Source organism: Styela clava, chromosome 13 (assembly GCF_964204865.1).
Source record: "Styela clava chromosome 13, kaStyClav1.hap1.2, whole genome shotgun sequence".
Taxonomy (NCBI): domain Eukaryota; kingdom Metazoa; phylum Chordata; class Ascidiacea; order Stolidobranchia; family Styelidae; genus Styela; species Styela clava.
The window spans coordinates 13,599,137-13,618,141 of NC_135262.1; the positions used below are offsets into that span (position 1 = coordinate 13,599,137).

Below are 19,005 nucleotides of genomic sequence, written 5' to 3' on the forward strand. Positions count from 1 at the left end.
GGCACTAATTGCTGTTACCCCACCTCTAGGTTGATATAGCTGTCATAGTGGGCATAGCTCTTACTCTTTCGACTTTGTCTGACAGAATAGCAAATTCTTCTTTATATTCGTAACGGAACTCGTGCTTACGTTTACCCATTGTCTAAATTATAGTTTTTCCCCAAAAGCAGTAGGCCTATCTCTTAAACTAGCAGTACCGGTAACTGTGTTACAGTTTGCCTGAAAATACCTCAACCCTACCCTCAACAGAAACAGGCCGTTCTGAAAGAGAGAGCGAGACCGAGACATGAAGTCGCTGTGGAGCGTGGGCAAGTTTAAGTGAATGAAGCAGTTGAACGTTTTGAATATAAAAGTTAAACAGGCTGTAAACACAAAATCAATTATTAATTCTCGTCTCGTGCTTCAGCAATTTTGTCTCCACTTGAACTCAAGGTAGAAATAAATGCATCGCTTACACATATACAAACTTGAAAAAGGTTTGAATAGGCTGCAGATTCGATTTTATGAAGCTCACGGTGAAGATGAATGATTATGTTATTGATTGAAAAAGTAAGAAATACTGTATTTTTAAGTGCCGCTAGACGTCATCGTTTACTACGTTATGTTGTGAACATTCTTGAAGTACCTCATTCGGTTAGTGAAGCTTGTTACCCTATATAATTTTACCCTAAAATATTACAAAAATAAGCACATTTCATACAATCATCGTCGTGCCAAATCGTAGAATCGCAAAAACATTGTTGCTCACGCATGATTTGGCTTCAACCTGAAAGCCAAACAATAGCACACGTTCAATAGAATTGGGCAGGAGATAGCCTACAAGAGGTTCATGATCCAACAAAAACAACGCTCCAGATGTTAAGGCAGTGTAGACAATCTGATTTTTTATAAGCATTTCTTCCTCAATATTATATTTTTTCATATGTCGCCAATGTTAAGATCATACAAGCAATCAATAATTATTTGAAAACAACTCAGAAATATCCAAAATCCTACTTGCTTTTTCGATTTGAATTATATTCTAGATTCTTGAATATGAGGAAAGGTAAAATTGATATATTGGTGTATTATCGTAAAACACAAAATTTGATAGTTTGGTTAGTTTTTTTTTCGCGTACCACGTTAACGTTCATTTTATGTTAAAACATCAATTTTAAACAATGATTACTCACAAAATTATTCTTATAAATGTGATTTATCTATTTACATATTCGCTTGTATTTCAATTTTGGACCTCCTGAAGTATGCGCACCAAGATGGCGCAAAACCTGAACTCAGGTTGTGTACCAGGTGAGGGTTCAGGTCGTGCGACATCTTGGTGCGCATACCTCAGGGGCACCTTAATTTTTCTAATCTGTTTGTGATAAATCTATTGCAACTCAAAGTTGTAAAACATAAAAATGACAAAACGTTCACACTGCATTGAAAACAGCTATGTTAGTTTGCAAGAATTAGGTTAGATTTTTCCTAAAAAAATTTTTCTTAACAACAACAAGACTAACAACAACGATTTAGCAAAATAGTAGCTAATGTTATTTTACACATAATTCGAAGATTGTATGATGAATGGATAAGAACCCAAATCCGTTAATATATTTTGCATTCATCAGCATTGTTGGATAGTTTTGTGTTTAAAGTAATTTTATAATTTTACACACAATCAAGAATAGGTTGATTCGTTTTCTGATTGTAGAAATGTGCTGGACATCCCGGACACGGAACTCGACAATGAGCTCCAGGATATTTTGGACAAGTAGTACCAAGGCATCCTCTGCTACAACGGTCAATCAAGTTTATTCCAGGCTGACAAGTTGCTAGAATAAAAATAAAAATACTTCGTAATATGTATTAACAATTACTCTGCATCTGTTTTGATGCAAGCAGTATTTGAGGTAGATCTTCATATTTTAAATATCATCTTTGAACATTATTATATTGCAAAAAAATAGGTATAATATGATCTAAGAAAGAAATATTTATATCTTGCTATTTCTGGACAAGCCATTAATAAAAATTATTTTTTTATCCGAAATTTGTGTTTTTTCTCGAAATAATGATGTCAAAAGAGTTGATTTTGAGATTTCTGACATTGAAATCACCAAACCTTGTGTTACCACGAATACGAATATAATATAATAGTTCCAGGTTAATGTAAATGTATTTTTGTATTCAAATGTATTTTTCAAATTTACCGCTGCTCTCTAATGAAACAAGGTTCTATTATTCAGATGATATGAATAAAAAACTAAGATTTGAAAAAAACTTAGAATACGGAGTGCATTTTAACTACCTTGTCTTTTGCATGGTACTCTTCGTCCAAATCTATCGAAAAACTGCAAATAGCATATTGGCCCACAACCGTACACACGACACTCAGCTTGTGGGAAGTTTGCACATCCAACTCCGTTGCACATATATCCACCACACCTTGGGTTTGGTGGACTATTCGGTGGACAATCACCTGAGTATTACAGAAAAAAAACATGAGGAAATTATAAACTTGAAATATATTTTGTTTGATAGAGCATTATTGTTTCAGAATTTCTACACAAAAAGGTGGACTGATTTCAGTAATGCAATCAATGTTCATGTAAAGAATCATATAAAATGTTCCATGGTAGACCGCAAAATAAATAAATGCAAATGACAAAAGAAAAATCATGAATAATCCAATACGATAAAGATATTTGGAAAATAAAAATACTAACATTGGCTTGCAATATCCTGTCTGAGATTGGATGGATTAAAGAAATGTTTTTTACATCCATTACAACTTGTTCTGCACACCGCATTGAGAAACGTTGGACAACTTGTTCTGATACATGCGTTAACGTAACAACTTGGACATACAGGCCTATATACCGGACGCGGTTGTCTGTTTGCACCGGCAAGCAAAAGAGCAAGGACTGTTCTTTTATTCAGATCTGAAATGATTTTAAATGATATAAAATGAGGTTTGAAATATATGTTGTATTAATTTTATGTTAAATTTAAAAGAATAAACATCTTATAAACTAATATTAAAACATTTTAAACGCATTGTGAAATACATGGTTGTGGTGTTTTGAAAATTTGATTTGATGTTCAGAAATCTTCCATCGATTGCACCAACTGCTACAAAATTATTTTTACTCACTTAGCAATGGCTTTTTAGGATCGTCCTTAATTTTTTTACATGTTAGTCCGCATGGACTCTTACAACAAACTTCCGATTCTTCGCAATCAGAATTTGTTTCACAATTATCCACGCAAATTATTGGTGCCATAGCATCGTCACATTTTGGATCGAAAACTAAAAAGCAATGAATATGTCAATATCAACTAGACAGATATGTTTATAGATTTCATTAATCGAATGTCAAATAGAAACTCTAGCATCTGTTATTAGCGGATAATATTTGATAAAATAAAATATTGAGTGTTTTTAATGAGTCGTGTCGTCATGCAAGTTGACATTAATTGACAATTGAAATAGGATGACAATTGAGTCTATTAATTGCAAATTATGGTGATATATCCGATAGAATATAAATAAAAAATTTTGTATGTGTAATCTTTCATACCCTGTTGAAAAAGTACTTTTATTTCAAATTGTACTCAATAACAGAAGGACTTACGTTTGCATTCTGGAACTGGACTTGACCATCGTCCATTAGCCCGACATGTTATTTCATCTTCTCCGTAAAGTGTCAAAGGAAAATTGCATTTGAAACTGAACATATAAATGCGATATTTGGCAAAATGTTTTAACGCCTCTTCGGAATAGTAAGTAAATTCAGTAGAATGTAACATGCAAAAATAAAAACTATCTTCCCATAAGTAAATCGAAACATATATACTGACGTGCATTCACTTGAATACTCCCATTCGTCTGAACAATCAACAATCCCACCTTCTAACGATAATGCTGGGCAGTAGACGTCTAAATACAAGATTTATTTGTTATATTACACAAAGTCAATATATAGCCAGAAGCAAAATATCGATAGTCGACACATCTATATACGACATCTCACCCCAAAAAGCATACACCATTTTACCTAAACATGTTGGTTCAATATCATCCCACATTGCATCTTTTTGGCAAGTTAATGTTTCTGATCCCTTCAATTCGTAGCCATCGAAGCATATGAAACTGAAACAAGGCATAATTCGAAATAACAAGAACCTGGCGCGTTTGAATTACGATTCCCTGATTGTATTCAACAATTTTAGTAAGTCGCTCCTAATTTCAAATTTAAGTTTTATATATTTGAATCACTTTCATGCAGAAAATGCATTGTGGGTTTGTCGAAATTTTCGGCCTAGCCACATGTGACTGAGCAAGAAGCATGGGGAGTCGCTGATTACATTTTTGATTGCTAAATTGTTATCCTACGAGGCGATGAATCCCGATTATAAGACTTAAGTTATATTACTATTTCTACACTAGCACCAGAATTGTATTAGAGTATTACTATTTCAGTATTCAAAACCTTTGACTCAATTGAAAAAATACCTGCAAGTACTCGGGTAACCGAAACCGGGAGGATTGCAAGTCATTTTTCCAGGTTGATTGTTGAAATCAAGGTCGGAACAAATAATTCCTGAAATACGAAACTATGTTTAACAATTTTCTTGACGAGATAATTCAATTGTTTTGTACCTGGTGATATAACTACTCACTTGAACATTCGAGAGCAGGAACACCCCACTGTCCATCAGCCATGCACTGGGATTGCGCATTTTTCACTTTGTAACCCAAATTGCAGATGGCGCTGAAAGCATACAACTCATGGAATAAATAATTTCAATGTATTGTTATGTATCGTACCATAATTAGGCTATCGCCAAGTTGCATGAACTAAACAACTATGAGTTGTTCCAGTTTCATATATGGCAATCGAACACTGTGTGTCCCTGAAATGACTACCACTATATATCAGTGTCGCTCGCGAGCAACATTTGATCTATGAGTACCACTACGTATAGCGTAGCAGAAATGATTCAGACGTACACTTGGTAAACATCATTTTTGTCACGCCGTTTCAATAGTTGTCGTCGATTTTTTATTTGATTAACAAGAATTGTCCTTGTTTTAATTTGTGTTAAAGCAAAAAATGAATTATTATTCCACCTTTGAAAGTATTATAATGCCGCTACCGTTGATATTACAGAATCGGAGTTTTTTTATAGCAGATATCGTAATTGACGTTTATGCCGGTAGGGCACACCGCATTTTGAATTTTGTTGTCTACCTGAGACTGAGTTGGCGTGAACAAGAACAACTTTTTGCTTCTTGACGACGATATGTGAAAACTACCATCTAGAAAGATAGTTCTTCCAAAACGAAGATGAGAGGGAAGAATATGACAATAAATACTGGGCTGTTATTTCTGACGTGACTGAATTGGTATTGGTTTATCTCAAAAAAATAAATAAAAATGGTACTCCAGTAGTATGTGAACCAAGATGGCGGACACCGGAACTTGTATGTGTACCAGGTTAGGCCATAATTTTATTCTAATTTTAGTTCTATTACGAGTTCGGGGACTAGCCAAGTCTCTCCCGTAGTATTTGTACCTAGAATTATAGCCCAATCCTCACCTGGTATTCACATACCACGTTCCGCTGTCCGCCATCTTGGTTCACATACTACGAGAGTACCAAAAAAATGAATAACTAGTTAGACTCACAAGCATGTTTTTTGATATGTTGTACCATCACACATAGACTGCCCGTTTAGAACATCTGGATACGATCCGCAGTCAACAGCTGAAAAAACAACGTAGTTTAGTTAGATCATGGAAACGTAGATGATATCAATGATATTCAATTTAATTATAGGTTTATGAAAATGGATTCTTACGTTGACATGACGTTGGCATACTTCCAGACCAATCTTGATCCGCCTCACAAGTCATTGTCAATCCTTGTACGTCAGGCTCGTAACCAGAAGGGCACTCAAAACTACAAAAATAAAGAAATTGACATACCATTAAGAATAATATCATTTTCAAAAATAAAGAAAATTCAAATGCAAATATTTGCAGTTACTAAAATAGGTAAATTTAAAGACTCTTTTATCAATAAAAAAAAAAAAAAAGTAAATTGACATGCGCAACCTCACATCTGAATATTAAAACTATGGCGCAAACGAACATGTAGAAAGCAGAGCAACAAGAATGATTTAGATCTTCAAACAAGTTTGAAAAGCACCCGTATCGAAGGCATTTACATAGTAAAATATTTTCCCGTTACCTGCATACAGTGCCGTAAACAATTGAGTCCGATGGATTGCAAACAACGGATCCAGCAGGAAAAGTTAGCAACGAGCACATTAGAGCTGAATAAAAAGCATATATATATGGTGGGAATAATGGTGGGGGGAAAAATTGAAAGCAGAAACAATTTATATATTTTCTCATCCATAAATATCTGATCAATAAAAATGTTTGGTCTCGATCAAATTAAGTTCGGCTAAAAATAAAACGTTTAATATAATGACCGTATAAAGTTCAAATATAAATAATGATATCATAAACTTTAACTGCACTGTTTTGGAAATGATTTCTTGTATATTATATTTTAAGCGGATGGTATAAAACTCACCTCCACAAACTGGCATGATTCCAGACCATTGCCCATCTGCTTGACAAAATCTTATAACATCACCCGATATTTTTGCTTTACCCAAAGGACAGGAAAAACTAGAAACAAAAGACGTTTTTAACAATATTTCCAATATTAGGTTTATAATCGTAATGATTTAATGAGGTCAAGTATGTGTGTAAATAATCTCAAGATTTATCCATTACCCTGTGCAAACTTCAATTGGCATCCAACATAGTTTCTCATTTCAGCTGCTTACTTCTAATGGATTTGTTTAATAAAAATTGCATATTATGCGGTTTTAAATAAAATCATTGAAATAGAAACAGAAGAAATTAAAATGAATAACAGGAAATCATATTACATTGGGAACTGTCATTTGCGATATTTTTTTTTATCAAAAACGCAGTTTAACACGAAAATTGAACCTACACGCAAGCTGTATCGAATTCAATGCTATTTTCTGGTATGCATTCGATTGTTCCTTCGAAAGAAAGCTCAGAGCAAGTGACAACTGAAATAAATAAATAATTAAAGATTTTGAACTAAGATTAAAGATAGCTACCCGGTATAATACAAACAATCGAGCTCAAACATCCAGTATTCAAAATTGATTTCGAAACCTTCAAGATTCAAAAATATTTATCCTCCGTTATTGACAGAAAATATTTAAAACATTTACCCTAGAGACAAACTGTTTACTCTTATTTGATTAAATTAAAATATTACATTAATTTTCTATTATATGCATTTAAATTGGACCATTAGATGAAAAGGCAATTTATTAAATTAATCAAATCGCAGCATTGTAATTAGTGTATTCGGTGTGGGCCTTTGCATAGTATTCACAAGGTTACTTTTTTGTATAAGTTATATATCGTACTTTTGCAAAACTGCTCTGCTTGTCCGGACCATAAACCATTCTCCTCACAACGTCTTGATGTTTGACCTTCTAGCGTATATCCCGAATCGCATTCGAAACTCAAAAAAATACCATTTGTTATCAAAATATATTTTAATGACAAAAAACTTGATTCAGATCTATTTTTTTTTCAATAGGACTTGGATGAAATATCACAAACAAATGCCGATAGGGCAACAAAAACACCATCTACCGCACTCCTCAAGTATTCGAGTAGTGCTGTTTCCACGTTACAACAACGGCCTGAAACTTTCATTTGCAATATGATTGCCAAATCGTGTAAATATCGTTCAAAAGTTTTGAAACTTATGTTTTTCCTCACATTATCACAGAGGGGAACAAAATTATTTCACTATCGCAAATATCATACACCAGGACTTCCCAAACTAGGGACCGTGGCCCTGGAAGGGCCCAAAAAACGAATTTTCGGGGCCGCAAAGAGAACACCAAATTTACACAAGGTACTATATTTATTATACTTTTTCAGACTCTTGATTCGAAATACAATCATTAAAAATAGTGTAAAACAAAGATTTCACGATTCCGAGCGAATACATCATCATGCCGTGTTTCCCCGAAAATAAGACAGTGTCTTCAATTTTCTTCCGAAAATAACACTAGGGCCTATTTTGGGGGGAAGTAGAGAATAATGATATTTTTTAATATACAAAATATGAATCCCAATTTTCATTTACTTATATATAGCACGTTTTGATTATAATAACTATGGTAGAAAACCCTGCTTTATATAAATACGAAATCGCAAATGGTATAGGAGTGCGCAACGATTCTTGAACCAAGGAAAAATATTCTTTATCCACTGAAAACCGAATTTTCAGAATTAAACTTTTTCATTATAACACCATCACAGGCAAGATCAATTTAATCTTCCCCTTTTTCAGTAAAAGTAGAAGATATGGGTTGGTTGAAATATTCACGAATCGCGAAATTTTACGACACCCTAGCAAAATTGAAACGACGAACTTCCACGGGACTAGTTAAAAAAAATTTGCGCTATCGACCAAGTCTTTTTTATAGGGGAGAGCTTATATTAAAATAATTTTTAAAATTCAGGCTTGGTCTTATTTTTGGGGAAACGCGGTAGAATCATCGCGCTCGCATTAAATGCATATTTTAATCGTAAGACCGGATTTGCGCGTGCTTGCAGAACAATGCCGGCTTCAATCATTAAGCTAGCGGTTCCCGGAGGCGATTTGCCAAGTGCGCCTCGAAACATTTCACATATTTTTTTTATTGTAAATGTTTTATTGTTTCTCATTGTTGCAAATGATAAGAATGATCAAATTCATTTTACCGTTCTATGTTGTTTACTTTCTGTTACGTATAGGGTCTATTGTAACGTAACAGAAGAGGTAAACCCTACATGCTGCAATTTCGTAGGCTGTATTTATTCATTTGCTGAACTGAGTTTATCGAACGTGAGTGATTTTACAGCATTTTAAAGAAAAACCAGGCAGAGGTAAAATCGAACTGTTAACCTTCTGCCTTTATTCCTTGGGCCTACATGTTTGTAAACCTCAAAAGGCATAAAGTACATATCAACGATGATTGTGTTTTATTTTAGAGCAGCATATTTTTCGTGTAGGTGTGTTCACTCTGATAATTTGGCGCCGCACTGCCTTATACTAGTTTGATCAGTAAGAGTGAACAATTCCGGATGAGGACCACGCCGTCGGTGGCCAGACATCGTAATTCATCATTTAGTCCTGCATAAATAAACATTGAGCCACGGCTTGACTGGCTATGCAGCAAATAGCATTTGCACCCATTAGGCTACACTGAGTAACGTTAATCTGAGTAAATATATATATGCTTGTTTTTGTTATTGACTAGACCTAAAAAAAGTTGGGAAATAATAAAAAAATATCGAAAATGCATATTTTGAACTGCATTATTAACGTGAACAAGGGCCGCGAAAAATTGTAATATATTAAAAGCGTCCGCGAGCTCAAAAGTTTGGGAAGCCCTGTCATACACCACAGAAAAAAACGAATAATAATAAAAAAATATTGTTGATGCATACTTGCATACAGTGTCAATTTGTGCGTCCATTTCATTATCACAGCCAGTGATTTGACCATTGGGATCATCAAACACCAGCGCTTGACAAGTAACAACTGCAAAATCAATCAATTATGTGTTAAATTTAGTGCCTGATGATATTACCATGTGCGGGGAAGGCTAGCATTATCCTGAAACTTATATCAATAACAGATTTGTACACATTGTCAATGTATATTTTGATGTTAACAAATATATATTCCACGAAATAGTAGGATATGCACGACTGACCAAAAGGCTTGGCGGGCATATCGGCTTGCTATAGTTTTATTACACTCTGAATATGAACTTATGCATTTTCGCAATTTATTAATTAGGTTTAAAAGTGTATATTATCGAGTTGTAATCATTCGAAAATATGTAGTCGGATTGACATCAAAATGCGATAATCGATTTTACTTATTCACGTTCACTATGTGCTGAATAGTCTCTCTATATCGTTTGATTATAAAATATATCATACCTTTACACGAGTGATCATCAGTGCCGCTCCATGATCCATCCTCCTGACATGTTCGAGTTTCATCACCTTCCAATACATATTCTGGATAACAAACATATCTGCAAATTTGAGTAATCATTTTGTTTAAACTTGAAATTTATTTTTCATCACTTCAATTAGCGATTTTATCTGAAAAAGTTTACACTGGTTGTGAAAACATTTTGAATTGAAAGGGCATATTTGTATACGTTCCCGAAAAGCTACCTAGCTGCACTGATCTCACAAATAATCAAACTATATTTCATCCTTCAATCTTGGATGTCTTCAATCTTCGACTATTATTCGTTTGACATTTAAACAATACATAGCAGTGTATTATTAATTATTCAAATTGAACACATAGAGATGATATCGCAAATTTATTAAACATCTTGAATTGAAGTCATAAAAATCTACCAAATCTCATAAAAATAAGTAATTGGAGAAGTGCGATAAACTCCCCTTTACATGGAATACAGATATAAAATTGAACCATTTTTGACATAGTGTGGATTTAATCTTCCGATTAAAGCCCTTTTATAAACATATAATATTATTATCCTTGACCTTCTCAGTCTTGTTAGAATTTTTAGATCCAGAAAGTTTTCCACTTGATGGCATCGGATATATAACAATGTTATTTATGTGACTAAATGTTGTAAATTATTATTTATTGGAGAAAAAAAATGGATATGATATCTTTCACTTTAAAAGTTCGCTTGTAATTCGTAACATTGTTGTGGCATATATATATTTAGTAAATTTACGTTACTGACAACATGCTAGAACATAATCATAATATCATCATCTTGCATATACATACCGGCATACCGTACCGGCCGGAGGTTCATTGCTGTTTTGACAATCGGTTATCATTCCATTAGGATCAGGAAAGGATATATCAGAACAAGTGACAGCTGGAATAAATATTTATTTTATTCAGACAGAGTCGCAAGGAGTATTGTGAAAGATCACTATTTTAGCCAACAAAAATTCGGGTCATCGTGTACTGTGTAGGCCTACAGCTTGCCCTTGAGGGATTTACATGATATTCGATTTTTTATTGTCCGATCTTGTACGCTAGAGCTTAGTACTCAACTCTGATATATACTATTAATTAGTATAATTTTTAATTTTGATTTTTACCAAGTATAAAAGTTCCGTCTAACACAACAGGGTGCTGTGGCGGTTTCATGCAACTCTCTTTACTTTAGACAAAGTAGTATGACGGGTTAATCTACAAAAAAAAGCATATATCTTGCATTTATACAACAATAAAAAGATTGTTAGTCTTACGTTCAGCAACTACTTCACAGACAAATGATTTTTCATAGGTACAAAAGTGATCGTTCCATATGTTTGGTGTTGATATAGTTTCCACGCATCTCTCGCTGTTGCTATTGGGCTCATTAAACCCCCAATGTGTGTAAGAGAAAACTGTTCCATCGGCCCATTGCCAGCCGGCTGTTCGTGTCTGAACTGGGGATATAATATTATTTGAATTTTTTGCTTTTTATTATGTAAAAATATTTAGGTAACCGTTTTGGGTATTTGTGAGATCATGCGCATCATTAAAATCGAAGTCTTTGCCAGGTGATTGGCGTTCTATATCAGTGTTTCCCAACCTTTCTACGCTGGCGGACCGGTAAAATTAGATAAAATGTGCTCGCGAACAGGCAAAAAATGAAATGACTGGAACAGAAATCGATAACTTATTTGCGTAATATAGTGCAATTTTGGGCTTTCACTATGCTTCTAGAAAATGGGGCACACCTACAAACATTTCACATGAAGAAAACTATCAAATAATGTGCCGGCCATAAATTGGGATGGGTGGAATATACAATATTAACATATATCTGCGTAATAAAATGCAGTGCTAGGCACCCATTATTCGTAGAAAAGTTGCTAACTTGGCACCAGGCTCAAAATCCTGCTGTGCATGACATGGAAAAGATTTCAGGCATGCTTTTGTTGCGCATCTCGTGACCACCTGCAGGATCACGCAACAAGTTCATATCTTGCTGGCGGTTGGGAACCACTGTTCTATATCAATCAAGGCACAGAAATGGACAACATTTTAACATTTCTGGCTTAACTTTGCATAATACGACGCAGTTGTATACGTAAAAATTTAATTATTTATAAATGCCCAGTGGCAATTTCAATTATTAATATTTTCAACAAAATAATTGGTAAATTTTGACAACGTTACCTGTTTCGATTGAAAATAATCCAATCCAATATGAAATACCCGAGGGCATTAATTTGTTAACGAATGACTGTTCTGTTTCTGAATTGATGCTAACAAGATAGCCGTCAAGTGAGACACAAAAATCCCTTGCAGCAATGTGATTTCGTTCGCTGTAGAACAAAAAATGCTGTGATTGTAAATAGAATCTCGTGCGCCAACGTTTAAATGTCTTGTAAAATTCACGATAAAAGTGAAAGAGGCTAAAATTTCACAATTTTTGATTGATGTCATATATATAAAAAGATAGCCAATGAGTTGTAGCTGCAATAGACGACAAGTAGGCTATCTTCAAATAAAAATTCATGTAAATGATTTTTAGTTCATTACAGAATACATTCTATATACGTCTCTTGTTTAAATAAATCATTGCTATAAACATTTCTATAAGAATACTTACCCGCCCAAACTAACAGCGGGACCAAATGCTTTATAACACTTCCCTTCAAAGAGTGCCCAACTTTCGTCTTGACAACGTCCTGGAACTGAAAAGTACAATATTTTAATAACAAAACTTAACAGCATTTGCTGTTGTGATTTATTTTCTATAGTTTATATGTTAGTTAGCTAAATTTTTCCATGTTTAATTATCGTGTTTGTGTGCTGTAACTAAAATGATAAAGACCTTGATTCAGAACAGTTTGAAACGCCGTAAAGAAAGAAAAAAAACAGTTAAACTACTATCTGCAAAGAAGTTCAATGAGAGCACACTCACGTATCATGATTATTTTTTATGTAAACCGGTAATTTAAACGAAATCTCTTTCAGCAAACGCTTTTGGCAACTTCGTCAGAACCTACGTTGTCATATATATTTCATTAGAACTGACTTATAGTTAAGAGTTAAAAAAGAATAACAATATATATATAACAATGTAAAATTCCCGTGGTTTTCGTAAGACTAATTCAATTGGAACTTTTCTTACCTGTTCCCGAAATTCTGTTAATTTGCGGTAATGTTACCGCAAGAAAAAGCACGACTTCCAAAATCTTCATGACTTCCAATTCAGCTTTGCCAATTTAAACTGTAAGCTCAGGAACCGGTTTCAAATATTTGTTACTGGTTAAGCCTACAAAAAATTAATTAGCTTGAGGCTAAATAGGAAGCACTCGTTTAGTAGGTAAGCAGATTGACGGGTTTCTTTTTTCTAGTTTAGTGTGATTAACACCTAGACCCGCGGGCCACATGATGTGACATGCAGCATCATTATCAGTGACCCGCGTCACATTTGCTGGGGGTTAATCACAAAATTGCTTTTGGTGTTGTTTTGTCCTGAAAATAACCAGAATTCTCTTCTGACATATTGTTACATCGATAATGTCACTGGATTGACTAGTTTTATGCCTAGCTGAAACAAACAGCGAAGTTGAATACTGTGCTTGGTTAACCTAAATTGGACTTCTTTTATTTCGGTCGCGGAAGTACGCTAATAATAAAGGCTTTATAGAAATCTGAAAATCAAATGGGGGATCTATTATCCTAGGTTAGATATCCCTACTGGTATCTGTTATGGCAGTGGTCGGTAAACTTTTTGTACTTGCGGGCCGAATATCAACTTTTTTTGATAGCGCGCGGGTCGCAATATTTTCGCCTTTGAACAATCGCCACATTAAACTTCAAATTATGGCGCATTTGCACCTTTCATTGCCGCGTTGAAAGCCTGCCACAATGAGTTGTGTATGTGGCGTGTTTCAATATATTATCCAACAATGCATTGTTATTAACTTATTACCAATGTGCAGGATGATGTTTTTATGGCAACTTGCCCGCAGTACGTCGTCCAAATGGCCATCTGACAAGCTAGTACGAAATTTATTCCAAGTGTAATGCATTTTAGATAGAGCTGCTCACAGCAATATGCGCTTCCGAACGTGTAGATTACACTTCTGTACTGTCGCACAGATGAGCTGTTTCGAGGTCGAATTTTCGATGACACGTTTCGTAACGAGTTTAACATTAAATCCGTCAATTTCTGCGGTGCTGACTGCACAAGAAAGAAATTTTTTTCCGTCCAAGCACTTTAGAAAGTTCTACCCTCGTCGCAAACTTTCCTCAGTTTCTCAGACATTTTTAAATTTCAAAAATCAAAATTACCTCAAACGGCATACAACTGACGCTACTTATTACAAAACAAGCGCGTACAGCAGCACTTGTTATCACATAAATCCGTGTAGCGACAATAATAATTTTCGGATCAATTTTTGTTTCATGTCTTAAATGTCGGGTCGTTCGAGGGCAGCAACAAATTAGCTCGCGGGCCTCATTTGCCGACCCCTGTGTTATGGTCTAACCATAAATCCCTCCCGCATTTCGATTTACAACTAGCCTAAATGGTAACACAACAACTGCTGTAAATTTTCAGAACATTTAGTATTTTCTCTCGAATCTGCAGTTTTCGTCAAAATCGGAAATTCTCATTGTCGTCTGTAACAGTCACCGCGATTACGCGCTCGTTTAACGAGCAGTCTTTTCGGCGTATAATGATCGTCCTGTCGCGTAAAATATTCAATTCATGACAACTACCAGATTCTAACATGTCATTATATATTAATTTAATGTGTCCAACGTAATTCGCAATTGCTTTTTCTTACGTCAAAATAAGAACATCACTGATCGGTCCAGGGCGATCTGTGGACATAAAAATATATGAGCTAAACTGCCTGATGTATTTCATTTTAATACGTATTTCTTGCAATCTTGCGAACCTGTTATCGCCATTAGAAAAATCTCAATACCTGATATAAAATGCCGTAGAGTACAATTTCATTTCATACAATGAAAATGCATATAAAGTTCAGCAGTAAAAAAATTACATATTCATAGAGCCGACTTTTACAACGAATAATGATTTTTCGGTACTCCTGAAGTATGCGCACCAAGATGTCGCATAACCTGAGTCCTATCCTGGTACACAACCTGAGTTCAGGTTGTGCGCCATCTTGGTGCGCATACTTCAGGAGGTCCGGTTTTTTTGTTGTGCAAAGTAATCAATTCGTAACCGATACGGGCATATTTAAAATGTCTTGCTTTATTAATTTAATTGTGTTAAATTTAACCTGCGGTTGCGTCGATAAAATAAAATCCTCACAACTCTTATATACCACGACAATCCGCGTACATAAAAAAAAAATGTGTGGTAAACTGCCCGATTATATATCGTTTTGATCCGTATTTTGCGCATTCGACAAATTTCAGTTGTATTTGTAACACTGACTATTGGGTTGAAAAGTGCTATAGCCCTAGACGTTTCAACTCAAATATTTGATAAATAATAAAAAACAATTTTTATGATAAGATAGTATATATCTAATGAGATATTTAGAATAAAAGTCAAAGTGAGTTTCAAATTTTTTTTGTGTGTTTTTTGTGCGTCGACGAATAGGAAAATACTAATTTTAGCTTTTATATTATACCCAATTTGAATACAAAATTATTTAAAGTAAATATATGTTGGTATTTTGTTGCTCAAATAGCATCTATTTTTATTAGAGTTTTTTTTTAAATTTTTTACACGTTGGACTAAACAGCATGGTAGATTCGAAATATCGCGATCTGGTCCTAAATTCTGATTCATAACTTTGTTTCTGTTTTCAAATCAGATACAAAAGACGGTATCGATCACATATTTATTTTCCATAATTCAAGATTAGTAATTGCACTATTGTGTCACGGTTATTTTAGTTTAATTGATTGGAAAAGAACAGCACTCTTTTTTTAGGCAACTATTTTCCATATAACTGCAGAAGTAAGAATCATTGCTTCAATATGATAACTCAGCTTGGACGCTTCATTGCAGAAATCTAAAATGAAAAACAAAATTTCTTCATTGACTCGTTGATTATCTTCGAAAGGTTCAACCTACCTTTATAGCAATAGCAAAATTCTCCAACTGCTCCTTGTTGGTTTTGTTCTATACAGAATTCTCCTAATGACCATCCATATCCTCGTATGATAGTTCTTACTCCTGCAAACAAATATGTATATTATTAAAGCTTGGAAACTTAACATTTGTGACCCCGAGTTCTCCTTGTTGTTAACTTCCTATTTAACGAGATAAGTGAAGCTAACTTCCTGGATTTTTGTACTAACCTAATGTTCTGGATCCACATCCCATTTATTAATAAGTACAACTTTTCATATACATTTTATTTTAATTTTTTCATGGAAACGTGGCGCTTTTTGCCTCGATTTTTGGTATCTGCAATTTTATCAGTTCAGAGTAATTATTCAAAATGAGTTGATGATCACGTCATTGAATCAGCGCCCTGGATGGTGGTGAGAATTTGGGATCCGGTTCCACATTCTAGACGTGTAAAAATAATAAATTGAAAGTATCCAAAAAACTGGAATAGCTTCGTACTGGAAAATGGTATTAAAGTAGAATTTTTCGAGAATGTGGAAATTGACATGAACAGACCAATCACAAATGTGGACGGGAAAATGATAATCGTCGAAATTTAAATCCCTTTAGTTTAGACCAACATTTTTTTTATATCGATTTCAAATAACGATATATACACATTCTATTCAGACAAATACATAAAACAACGTATTTTTACCAACCACTGACTCGACCATTGAAAGTGAAACAAGCATCAACTAGTCGTTTGTCGGGTATCGAAGGATCATCTTCTGACGATGCAACTGTGGTTGAGTTATTTACAAAAGCACAATCGACACAATCATAACACGTTATTGTACAACCTATAATGCAACAAAAAGTTCGATGAATAAAAATATATATGAACAAAATGGGAGGCCAAAAATATTTGGAATAGAACTATCGTCAGCCTATTTTCGACGTGCGTGATGTGAAAGCATGGCGCTCATTGAGCAAAAATCCGTTAAATAAATGATTTATGATCTCAACAAATATGATTTGACACAAAATTGGTCTACAATGAGAGTCAATGCAATCATATTTCTTAAAAGACGATTTTTTAGTGTTGTTGGATGAGATGTATGTAATATATGCCGTACATTTGTGTATAAACGGATTAGATCTCGCACAAAGCAAACATGATATCATGAATATTTATTGTACTTCGTCGTATAAGAGTTGTAAAAGCCAATATTCCATATTGAATAATAGCGTATTAGTAGGCCCGTCGTGTTTGTCAGCACTGTCGCCGAAACATTGACGATTGCCCTGTGTATGTGACGCTATAGGAGATATTATAACAGGGTTGTCCAACCTTTATGGATATTTACGAATGATAGCGCGGGCCACTTCACATGATAGCTATGTTCTAGTTTTCACTACACCGACTACAGGTTAATAGAAAAAGCAAATAAAACCTTCAAACCAATATTATAAGAACAATGAAAATACAAAGATAGAGTAAAGCCAAGTACCGCACATAGATATTTCGATGTGGAGTATGACACTGCTTTTATACAACAATCCAACCAGTTTGTCAATATTCGGTACGATGTAGCAATGCGGAGCGAATTTTCGATATACATGACTTTCAGAAATCAGTGATAAAAAATTGAAACACATGGCAGAGGATAAAAATAAATTGAAACATTTCTTTCCAGCAATAACGACCACAAAAAGACCTAAAAAGCTTTCGATAGCTGGGTGGTACTTCCCGCGCGTTTGAACGACAGGGAATAATTTTTCATGAGAGGTTTCAAAAGTGGCTCAGATTTGTGAATGACATCCGGAGTCGAATAATACCGCGCGGACCACTCGGAAATCTTTGGGTTGGACAACCCTGTATTATAATATTCACAAGAAAAATTACCATATTTTATTCTCTCATCAAGGTTTCTCTATCGACAGGGCTAAAGCACTGCAAAGAATAAACCGTTAACTGATTCCATACCTGTTTGATAACCGGAAAAATATATAACCTGATTAAGCCGCCATCTTGGCTTTCTCTTTTTCGGGGCATATGTACAAAATTCTATACTAAAATCAAATACTGTACATAAATACCGACATCTGAACTTAGCGTGTAAGCAAGTTACCTTGTGTATAAAATGCAGCAAATATGACACATTTGAAGAGTATGCTCTTCATTATTGACTTTCAGAGTGTTATTTTCCGATAGGCCTCTCCGGTTATTCACTTATCCCTAAATTTATTTAAACCTAAATTACAACTCCAGCTTGTTGAAATATTGCAAATCTCTGTTTGTATTAATAACTAAACAATACAGAGAATAGCAACTAATAATTCAATAACTTAAAAGCATATATATATATATATATATAAATATATGTGTGTGTGTGGCTCTCATCATATCAATTTTTTTGATAATTCCATTTTGCTCATAGGAAAATTTCATATATTGGTGTATTTATGATTAAAACCACCTTATCTATATTATATATATACAATATTGTATATATACCATGTTTAGAATTTAGATGATCCCGGAAATATTACATGAACATACATTATTGGCGTTACGTTATTAGGAATTTAACTCTATTTAACTCTAGAACGAGCTTTTTATTTTCATTCACACTAAAGTTGATAATTTGAACGATATTGTATAGTGACGTAGTAAAACTGCTGTAACAAAATTATTATACAAATAAAGTAAAGGTATATATTTCCACCAAACTGAAGATCTAAATTCTTTCCAGTGCCTTTTGACTTCAAAAAATCCGACTTCCTATAGTTTCCACTTGAGTCACATTATTTTGGGCAATACTATTCTATTT

At 34.2% G+C, this 19,005-nt stretch overlaps 2 protein-coding genes across 2 annotated transcripts; both read right to left on the bottom strand.

Moving 5' to 3' along the window:
• Window positions 1-378: 378 nt before the first annotated feature.
• Window positions 379-13,434, bottom strand: LOC120332545 (P-selectin-like). Its single transcript, XM_039399811.2, has 22 exons — window positions 13,253-13,434; window positions 12,728-12,812; window positions 12,292-12,440; window positions 11,373-11,555; window positions 10,900-10,993; window positions 10,059-10,156; window positions 9,558-9,651; window positions 7,475-7,572; window positions 7,024-7,105; window positions 6,592-6,689; window positions 6,241-6,325; window positions 5,849-5,949; window positions 5,676-5,754; window positions 4,666-4,757; window positions 4,499-4,586; window positions 4,041-4,135; window positions 3,844-3,922; window positions 3,618-3,712; window positions 3,137-3,292; window positions 2,709-2,924; window positions 2,291-2,461; window positions 379-1,814 (listed from the first exon to the last, which is right to left on the bottom strand). Exons 1-22 carry the CDS (start codon window positions 13,320-13,322, stop codon window positions 1,651-1,653), a joined length of 2,472 nt encoding a protein of 823 aa, XP_039255745.2. The 5' UTR covers window positions 13,323-13,434; the 3' UTR covers window positions 379-1,650.
• Window positions 13,435-16,023: 2,589 nt separating this feature from the next.
• Window positions 16,024-18,465, bottom strand: LOC120332133 (uncharacterized). Its single transcript, XM_039399314.2, has 4 exons — window positions 18,304-18,465; window positions 16,891-17,031; window positions 16,190-16,291; window positions 16,024-16,127 (listed from the first exon to the last, which is right to left on the bottom strand). The coding sequence occupies exons 1-4, from the start codon at window positions 18,353-18,355 to the stop codon at window positions 16,042-16,044; spliced, it is 381 nt and encodes a 126-aa protein (XP_039255248.1). The 5' UTR covers window positions 18,356-18,465; the 3' UTR covers window positions 16,024-16,041.
• Window positions 18,466-19,005: the final 540 nt, after the last annotated feature.

Excerpts from the sequence above, each read along its gene's own strand:
- LOC120332545 (XM_039399811.2), bottom strand. The coding sequence starts at position 13,322 with ATGAAGATTTTGGAAGTCGTGCTTTTTCTTGCGGTAACATTACCGCAA. Across the intron at positions 10,994-11,372 it reads CTGTGAAGTAGTTGCTGAAC|CTGTCACTTGTTCTGATATA; the intron begins GTAAGACTAACA and ends TATTTATTCCAG. Across the intron at positions 6,326-6,591 it reads AATCATGCCAGTTTGTGGAG|CTCTAATGTGCTCGTTGCTA; the intron begins GTGAGTTTTATA and ends CTTTTTATTCAG.
- LOC120332133 (XM_039399314.2), bottom strand. The coding sequence starts at position 18,355 with ATGAAGAGCATACTCTTCAAATGTGTCATATTTGCTGCATTTTATACA. Across the intron at positions 17,032-18,303 it reads TGCTGCATTTTATACACAAG|GTTGTACAATAACGTGTTAT; the intron begins GTAACTTGCTTA and ends GTTGCATTATAG. Across the intron at positions 16,128-16,189 it reads ATTTTGCTATTGCTATAAAG|ATTTCTGCAATGAAGCGTCC; the intron begins GTAGGTTGAACC and ends TTTTCATTTTAG.